The sequence below is a fragment of the Zingiber officinale genome, chromosome 5B (genome assembly GCF_018446385.1).
Source record: "Zingiber officinale cultivar Zhangliang chromosome 5B, Zo_v1.1, whole genome shotgun sequence".
NCBI classification, from domain to species: Eukaryota; Viridiplantae; Streptophyta; class Magnoliopsida; order Zingiberales; family Zingiberaceae; genus Zingiber; species Zingiber officinale.
In genome coordinates, this window is record NC_055995.1 from 136,190,556 (window position 1) to 136,200,289 (window position 9,734).

At 41.4% G+C, this 9,734-nt stretch overlaps 1 protein-coding gene across 1 annotated transcript; it reads left to right on the forward strand.

Moving 5' to 3' along the window:
* The first annotated feature begins 3,107 nt into the window (after nucleotides 1-3,107).
* On the forward strand, nucleotides 3,108-6,401 carry LOC121986216 (sulfate transporter 3.1-like). The gene is made up of 11 exons (XM_042540077.1): nucleotides 3,108-3,495; nucleotides 3,584-3,791; nucleotides 3,870-4,041; nucleotides 4,190-4,255; nucleotides 4,372-4,485; nucleotides 4,589-4,705; nucleotides 4,790-5,203; nucleotides 5,329-5,519; nucleotides 5,617-5,702; nucleotides 5,793-5,869; nucleotides 5,963-6,401. Exons 1-11 carry the CDS (start codon nucleotides 3,135-3,137, stop codon nucleotides 6,185-6,187), a joined length of 2,031 nt encoding a protein of 676 aa, XP_042396011.1. The 5' UTR covers nucleotides 3,108-3,134; the 3' UTR covers nucleotides 6,188-6,401.
* The last annotated feature ends 3,333 nt before the right edge of the window (nucleotides 6,402-9,734 follow it).

Genomic DNA, 9,734 nt, shown 5'->3' on the forward strand with positions numbered 1-9,734 from the left:
ACTAACCCCCAGCCCTCGCCAACCTGTCCCAGGGTGATGGGAGAGAAAGCAGGATGAGAGAGACATTATGATGAGAGATGATGAAGAGAGAAAATATAATGAGAGAAAATGAGAGGAGAGAGTCCATGTGTGATGAAAAAGAAAGTATGATAAAAAAAAATGATGAAAGAGAGTGTGATGGAAGAGAAAGAGTATGGTGAAAAAAGATGAGGAGAGAAAAAATATGATGAGAGATAAAGTATGATAGGAGATAATGAAAAGAGAGAAAGTGTGATGAGAGAAAATTAAGAGAGAAAAGGGGTATGATGGGAGAGATTGATGAGAGAAAAAGTGTGATGATAGGATGAGGAGAGAGAAAGTATGATGAGACAGAACAAGGAAAGAAAAAGTGATATGAAAGAAAAATTAAACAAATATATTAAGGGTATTTTCATCCAAAACTTAATTCTCATTTTCATTTCCATCAAAACTCAAAGGAAGAAGTGGATTTCATCAAAACCCAAATTTTTTTATTTCATTCCAAAATTTTAATTTCATTCCCATCAATCAAATATAAAGTTTGAAAATGAATTCATTTCCTCGTTCCTAAATCCCTAAACCAAACACCACCTTAAATTAATTTTAAAATTATTATTTTTATTAAAATAAAGCCGAATCTACGGTTAACCAGTACCAGTTGAATGGGCGATTTAAAACCAGTGGTTAACCACTGGTTGAACCAACCATTCGAACCCTCAAATCCGTCAGTTAAATTTAGGCCCGACTCATATCGATTACTAGCCCAGTCCGTCGAATTGGCTCAGCAAAAAATCGACTCATTGACGGGTTACCATTCTCTTGTGAACTTTGACTCGACTTAACTCTATTCTATTCAACTTCTTCAAGTCAGATTCATGACACTGGTGGTAGTGTGTTCTACTTGTTCTCCGGTTGTCATTTACATGTTTACTCTGGCGGTAGAAATAAAGTTGTCATTTTAGCGGTTTTTCAGACGGTTTCATACATTTTGAAATAGGGTAAATCATAGAGCCGCCTTCCTAGCTAGGGTAACAAAATGAGAACATAGCCTTCTCTTCACTTGATCGCAACCAAATCGAGTTGAAGCCTCATTGTTCACACTCGGTGAACGTCGAGAATGAAATAACAACTAAATTCTCAGTTTAATAGGATTGATAATAAAAATGTGATTATATTAGCAAATTGAACTTAATTGAGAAAAACAATTAAGGGCTAGTTCAATTAGGTCATGCAAGAGGAGCAAGAGAGAGGGCATGTCATCGGGAAATTATTCTTAGTCATTTAACAGTCAATTATATATAAATTGACTCCTTAATTTATCTTCCTTCACATATGTGAGGGGATCGACATAATCATCCCGGAGGAAAGAACGAGAAAAAAAAAGGAATGATTTTGAAACACCACAATAATTTAAGAACCAATAGAATCTAAAAGAAATAAAAATAATAAATTTAATCATTTTAAATTGAAAATTAAATGCTTATTCAGCTCAATTTTACAACTTGTTCTCCCTCAAGTAAATGGATAATCATTAAACTTTACACACACACATACAATTATTGTTCCATACATAATTGGTGAACTATTATTCATTCTCAAAGTCAAACCCTAGTCGGTGAATATTGCTCCCCACCACGAATTATTCCCCTTTTCTTGAAGAAGTGGGGGGTTAGTAAGTGACCAAAGGCAAACCGAAATCAACTTCATTCATTACTCATCATCTAGTGAAGAATGTATTCAATCACACGTGTGACAAACTCAAAATTATCATAAGATCATTATGAGAATGTTAGTTAAAAGAATCACCACATAAACATTTTTATAATTTTATTAAGCTATTCAATTCCTTCCCACTAAGAATCATACCTCATTCTTTTGAGATAGTGGGGGATTGGAAGAGATCCAGGGGAAGTTGAAGTGAACTTGCCTTGATTCATCTAGTGAAGGCGAATTGATGTTTTTGGCGATCTGATTACTTTATAATTAATTACTAACTAATTACCTATAGCTAGCTACGTGCTTCTATCATTATCAACTCCATTATCGCACCAAATTACACTAACTTTTGTTAGGATTATAAGTCATATTAATTATAATTAAGTATCCTTCACCCATTCACTTTTTATTATATATATTGTCCACACGAGTTTAAAGTTGTATTCATTGCATTTTTAGTCTATTCTACTTTCACTATGTGTTTTGTAATTTTAGTAAAATGGGCACTATATGGTGGTGCCATATGTATATCTGAGGAAGGTGTTAACTTCCATAGATCAATCCTTCTTCCTTAAACGTTTTAGTGTCTATAGACTTGAATTGTCATAATCTAAGCATTAAGTCGCGCCATGTCGTATGAACTTTGATAATCAGGTTTCATCTAAGTCTTATATATGCCAATAAACCCTATTTTACACATATAACTTAAATTTGATATTTTCCCTAAGAGTTTACTCGCTCAGTTGAAGTGTGTTTGATTTTGAGTTTAAGTTTAAGTTTAAGTTTGAGTTTTAAATTTGGTGGTGCTTGATTCCCTTTCAAATGTCGTTGACTGGTCAAAATATTTTGTACCAAACGGTCCTCTTTAGTTGGGCGTAAAGCCAATCAAATCAAAGCACGACACATATCCCCACTGTTCTGCCACGCGGCGCCAAGTCCAACCAAGTGCAAGATATCTTGTTTTACAAGCCCCGTTCCATGGATCCATCCACACGTTCAGATTCTTTACGGATTCTCTCCTCCATGCTGGCCCACCACTATATCTTCTCAAATATATATATACTTTTAAAAATAAATTTCGATTAATAAAAACTATTTTACTAATAAAATTTAAAAATTTATGAAGTTTAAGATGTGAATTTGAATGAATTTAATATTTGGTTCGCATTCAATTATGCTTATTCGATTTTGTTTAATTCTTTTTAAAATAAATATATTAATTCTGCTTTGTTTGGGTTTGGACTGACTAGCAAAGCGTTAGTCTCCAACGTCCATAATCTCGACCACCCAATTCTCACCGCCCGGGTCCCACCTCCCACTCCCCACTCAACCTCGCCTCCTCCTCCTCTATATAAACCCACCCACTTCCATACCCTCCTCCCCATCCTCTGCCGCTTACAATGGGAATGGCAGAGCACCCCGGCGCCGTCTTCCTCTCTTCCGCCGCCGTACCCTCGCCGGAGTTCCCTCGGCGAGTGCCGGTTCCCCCACAGCGCCCATTCGCAGAGGCGCTGGGAGATAACTTGAAGGAAACGTTCTTCCCCGACGACCCCCTGCGGCAGTTCCGGAACGCGCGCGGGTGGCGCCGCCGCACGGTGGCCAGCCTCGCCTACCTGTTCCCGGTCCTCAATTGGGCTCCCAGCTATGACCTCTCCCTCTTCAGGTCCGACCTCGTCGCCGGGATCACCATCGCCAGCCTCGCCATCCCGCAGGGCATCAGCTACGCCAAGCTCGCCAACCTGCCGCCGGTGATGGGCCTATGTGAGTAGCCGCAATTCCCAACGTACTCACTCAACTAATAAGAATTAATCTTAATCCGGCATGAATAAGGAGGTAATTAATGGAGTAGATTCGAGCTTTGTGCCGCCGCTGGTGTACGCGATGATGGGGAGCTCGAAGGACCTGGCGGTGGGGACGGTGGCGGTGGCGTCACTGCTCATCGCCTCGATGCTCGGGAAGGAGGTTTCTCCGGCACAGGATCCGACGCTGTACACGCACTTGGCCTTCACCGCCACCTTCTTCGCCGGCGTCTTCCAAGCCTCCCTCGGCCTCTTAAGGCAAGAAGCGCCTTCAATTCGAGCTGATAATTAACCTCACTCAACTTCAATATTTTAATCAATTAATTAAAATTCCAGGCTAGGGTTCATAGTGGACTTCCTCTCCCATGCAACCATTGTAGGGTTCATGGGCGGAGCTGCCACAGTGGTGTGCCTTCAGCAGCTCAAGGCCATGCTCGGCCTCCCACACTTCACCACAGCCACTGACCTCGTCTCTGTCTTGCACTCTGTCTTCTCCCAAACCCACCAGGTTCTTCATTATCTCTATACCTAAAATTACATGAATAATTAATGATAATTTTCAGTGGAGTATATAGCTACAGTATTGCAGATTCTTTCTCTTTGAATAAAATAATGTAATTATTGGAGGTGGTTATAACTTTTTTCAACTGTTACAGTGGCGGTGGGAAAGTATTGTTCTCGGCAGCTGCTTCCTCTTCTTCCTCCTCCTCACACGTTGTCTTGTGAGCATTCCTATTCTTTGAATTAAATAATTAACTATTAATTATTCCCTAGCTAATCTTTTTCCTTTTTTGTCTCGAGAAAATAATTAATAATTGAACTTTATACTCGAAAACAGAGCAAAAAGGGGCCAAAATTCTTTTGGATATCAGCGGCGGCGCCATTGCTTTCAGTAATCCTTGGAAGCCTTCTCGTCTATCTCACTCATGCAGAAAACCATGGCGTACAAGTTGTGAGTCTTCTTTCTTTCTTTCTTTCTTTCTTTCTTTCTTTCTTTCACTTAATTATTCTTTTAATTTTTTGTTCATTTCGATCGAATATATGTATATATGTAGATTGGGTATCTGAAGAAGGGCATAAATCCACCTTCACTGAGCGATTTAGTGTTCACGGGGCCACATACGGCTGTTGCTCTGAAGACAGGCATCGTCACTGGCATCATCGCCCTCGCGGTGCTCGATCATTTCTCGCTAATTTCGTCTTGATTATAAATCGCGTGCGGCAGAATGAACGATTAAGATTCACTGATTCTGCAGGAAGGGACGGCCGTCGGAAGGAGTTTCGCCATGTTCAAGAACTATCACATCGACGGCAACAAAGAGATGGTCGCGTTCGGGGCGATGAACGTCGTTGGATCTCTGACCTCGTGCTATCTAACGACCGGGCCGTTCTCAAGGTCGGCGGTGAACTACAATGCCGGCTGCCAAACTGCGGTGTCAAACGTGGTGATGGCGGCGGCAGTGATGGTCACTTTGCTGTTCTTGACGCCCTTGTTTCATTACACTCCTTTGGTCATCCTCTCCGCCATCATCGTCGCCGCCATGGTCGGCCTTATCAACTACGAGGCAGCCATTCACCTGTGGCAGGTGGACAAGGTCGACTTCTGCGTCTGCATGGCCGCTTACTTTGGCGTCGTCTTTGGGAGCGTTGAGATCGGATTAGTCCTTGCAGTAAGTATATATCCTTACTTAGTCATTACAATAGTTTGTACCTCCTTACCCTGCATACTCTTGGACGATCGGGTGCCCGAATGCCCACCCGAGCGCCCCGATTCACTAATTCAAATTGTATGTAGGTTGTGATTTCCCTTCTTAGGGTTCTCTTATTCGTCGCGAGGCCAAGGACGACATCGCTAGGCAACCTTCCTAACTCATCGACCTATCGGCGCATGGATCAATACTCCATGGCTCAAGGTGTGCCTGGTGTGCTCATACTTCGAGTGGATGCTCCAATGTACTTTGCTAATGCAAGCTACTTGAGAGAAAGGTAATTACTACTCAAAGTAGTAGTAATTTTACCGTTGTGTCAAAGCTCCTCTTCATCGATATTGTTATATAAATTTGAAAATATAATGATCACTTAGGATATCAAGGTGGATCGATGAAGAAGAGGAGAAGCTAAAATGTAATGGAGAGACAAGCTTACACTATGTGATATTAGACTTGGGTGGTGAGTTTTCTAATTAAGTACCCTTCAATTTTCTTCTAAACAAAAGAATAACCTTTAAAACTTATTTGTTCCCTATATATATTTTGGCAGCTGTTGGAAGTATTGACACAGGTGGAATTGAGCTGCTGGAGGAGCTGAAGAAGAACTTGGAAAGAAGAGAGCTTCAGGTACGTAATTAACCATAGTTAGTTATATATTCTTCCATCCTAGCTAAAACCATTGCAGATGGTTGATTTATTATCGAATTTATCTATATGCAGCTGGTGCTTGCAAACCCTGGAAGTGAGGTGATGAGGAAGCTGGAGAAGGCCAAACTGCTGCAAAGTATTGGGCAGCAATGGATCTTCCTCACTGTGGCTGAGGCTGTTGCTGCATGCAATTTTATGCTGCATGAATGCAAACCCTCTTCTAATAACATTGCTGCAAACATTACTTCTACTGCCGCTGCTGATCAACAAGGATTGCATAATGACAATATTGTATGAGGTGTCAATGCACTCAAATAATTAAATATAGAATATTGTAAATTGTTATGATGTGATGATCTTATCTACATGTCATAATTAATGATAAGGGTTGTTAGGCATTTCCAATGTAATATCTACATTAACGAAAGGGTTCTTAGGCATTTCCAATGTAAAATTTACGTGAGAGGTTTGTAAAATAAAAAAGTTAAATAAAAAGTTTGAATTATTTTAAGGTGAGGTTTGTAATTTAAGAGTAGTAGTGAAAAGTAGGTTTTCAATAGCGGCGAATAGGGCTATCGCGTCCTACGATTAACGAATGCTGTGGAGCATTCACTGATTAGTGATTGTCCCGAATAGCCCACATTATTCGGGACAAAAACGTCGATAGCGCACATAGCGTGCGCTATCGTGACCTAGCGGCCCATAGCGAGTGCTATCATTGTAAATTGCTTACAAAATAGCTAGGGCAAAGACGAGGAGGCAAAGGCAAGTGGAATCGTAACCGTCGAGAAGGTAGGGCAGAGGCGACAGGCGACAAGCGACTAGGAACGGGTGATCGGCGAGCGGCGAGCGACAACTTGTGAGTGGTGAGCGGCGAGCGGCGAGCGATGACTTGTGAACGCCTGCGAGGGACAACGATTGGAGGTCAGTTTTTCTCCTTCCTTTCATTTTCTTTGTTTAGTTTTTACTTTTCGTTTTTTGTTTCTCGAAGGAGCAAAAGAGATTTTGCTATTTCCAAAAGTCGGACATCTGGATCGATCGAGTGATCGATTAAGATCCTTTCTGTTCGAATAGAAAGGATCTGAATCGATCATTCAATCGATCCAGGGCATCTGGATCGATGACAAGATCGATCCAGATTCCTTGGATCAATCCAATGATCGATCCAGATGCCCTGGATTGATTCCAATTTTTTTTGTAGATTTATTTCTAATTAATTAATTATTTGTTCTAATTTTTTTCTTTTGTTTTTCTAGGATTTTAATTGTCTAGTTAGAATTTGCAATGTCTATGAATTTGTCAAAAAAGGATAAAAAAGATATTGGTTGGAAATATTGTTATCAAAATGAGAGGGGGGGGGGGGGGGGAATCTGTTCGGTGCAAATTTTGTCATCATATATCGAATGGAGGAATTACTCTCTTGAAAGAACATGTTGGAGCAATCTAGTGACCCTAGATTTTGATGTTTGAGCAAAAATTTAAGTTAGGTTTATTATTGTATTTGATATGCATTGTGAGTGTGCAGGATACATGTACAACAAGGAAAGTCTAAGTGTGATCTTGGCAAAAGAGGAAAGTCCAAGGATAAGTCTTAGCAGTGTAAGTCCAAGCATGTAGTCTTGGCAACGTAAGTCTAAGTGTGACTTGGCAATGGATAAAGTCCCGGAGGTGCGGCCTCTTGGCAAAGGAAGACCCGACAACAATAACAAGGTCGATGGAAACTCCAGAAGACAAGACGTGAAGGATGGGGAGGCATCCGAGGGACGCAGGGCTGATGGAGGAGGGTAGAAGGTTAGGTCTAGGTTGGTCGGGTGAGAACGAGTGCTGAGTGAATGTACTTGGGGATTAAATCCTAGGATTAAGGTTTTACTGTAACAACACTGTAGTGTTACTGTAGCAGTCGACTGGTGTTTTCATCAGTCGACTGGTAGCCGATCGTTGACTTGTAACGGTCGAATTTCACTTAGAACCAGTTGACTGGTGGTTGTACCAATCGACTGGTGGTGGGGAAAATAGTAGGTATTTTCCTCCCGAATTCTATTTAATAGTACTAGGGATGCTTGGCCAAGGTTGACGAAATTAGTGGTGGTTAACCCTAATTAGAGTCTCCAAGTGCCCAAGTGATCTAACATGCTTGTACGAGGTTGTGGCGAGATTTCTCCACTCACAATGAGCTACGCGAGCTAGCCGAAAGTTCTCCTGGGAGTCATCCATCGACGGATCGGGATCGTCCACCTTACGGACAACCGTGGAGTATGAGCTTTATCTCCAAACCACGTTAAATCAACGTGTTAGATTTGCTTTCTATTGTTAGAATTTGTTTTTGTATACCGCTGTGCGTACTAACCATTGTAGAAAGCGATGTTTTGGTGAGATGCTATTCACCCCCCTAGCGGCGTCAAGGTCCCAATAGAACATTTAGCTCAAACTCATAAAGGGGTTGCACCTTGTGTTAGTGTTCCAGATGACATTAAGAAAGAAATTAGAGAATCACTTGACAAAATTAGAGCATCTAAAAGCAAACAAATCGAATTATTATGAGAGATTGGTGGGGTCCCCAGAGTATGAGTACACAATCATCAAAAGTTAGAAGTGTTGGATCGTAATACATGTGAGAGAGGGGGGTGAATCACGTGATTTTCTAAAACTCTTCTTTCCGATTTTAAAAACACGAGTACGCAACGTAAAGTAAGAAGTTTGAAGATAAGAAAATACGAGAAGAACACAAGCGGTTTTTACTTGGTTCGGAGCCTTCGGTGACTCTTACTCCAAGGACCAGGTCCAGCGGATCTATCGATGGGTAATCCACTAAAAATCTCTTCCGGTACCCCCGGAGAGAGAATCAAGTATAAGAAAAGTTAGGCCAAGTGCAACACCCTGCACTTGTCCTTTTATAGTAATTAAGTACAAAATTTTTTTTTACCAACACTTCAATAATAGAAATGACAGCGCTTTGTGTTGATTTCTATCTACCGAGCGTGATCAAAACTCCTCGGAGTAGTCATCTGGCTCAGCAGCTTCGCAGTAGAGTCGCAGTAGGAACCAGGAGCAGTCGGAGGTTCAAATGTGCACGCAGTAGCTCGTATGTAGTTGATGTTTCAATGCACACTCGAGACTGCCTTATAAAAGGCTTGAAGGGCGCCTTCCATAAGTATGGAGTGTGCCTCCAATGAGGCAAAATCAATCCTGATCACTACGGTGCTTATCCAAGACTTCGGCCAAGATTTATCCAGCGGAAGGCGCCTTCCATAGCCATGGAAGGCGCCATTAGGTACTGTTCATCCAAAGGCAGATTTGCTTTCTTGCTTGCTTTCTTGCTCTGTAAACAAGTGTTAGTCCAAATAAACTACAAGACAAGTGTTAACACAAACATAGACAAATAATAAAAAGAGTAATTAGTTCCCGTTCTCCCAAGACCAGGAACTAGTCAAGGTCTCAGCTTAAGGATCCCAAATGGACCTAAACTGGACCGACGTCTACTGTCCCTCAACTGGAACGCATCCTCACAGTCACTCTCCTCCAGTAACTTACCTTTACTTATCTTTTGCCAAATATCCGATCAGCCCATCGACCAATCTGTACTTCATGCCAGCTATCTGGTTGGCCCGTCAACCTAGTTGAACTTCCCTGTAACACTGAGTTAGCACAATAGATAAAATGGTAAGGTAAAACAGTGTTAACAGAATTCAAGATTTGCTGGTATGGTCGACCGCACGCGGTTGACTGGAAACTAGTTGGTCACATATAACTTAGGGTTATCTCTCCCTAGGGTTGCCTAGCTTCACTCACTAGGACTTCCATTGTCTGGCTTCACTTATCAGGATTTTCTCCACCTAGCTTTACT

What these genes read in the sequence shown, in the direction of transcription:
- LOC121986216 (XM_042540077.1), top strand. Translation starts at nt 3,135, where the DNA reads ATGGGAATGGCAGAGCACCCCGGCGCCGTCTTCCTCTCTTCCGCCGCC. An exon ending in TCCTCCTCACACGTTGTCTT is followed by an intron (nt 4,256 to 4,371) that starts GTGAGCATTCCT and finishes ACTCGAAAACAG; the next exon opens with AGCAAAAAGGGGCCAAAATT. An exon ending in CTGGCATCATCGCCCTCGCG is followed by an intron (nt 4,706 to 4,789) that starts GTGCTCGATCAT and finishes CTGATTCTGCAG; the next exon opens with GAAGGGACGGCCGTCGGAAG.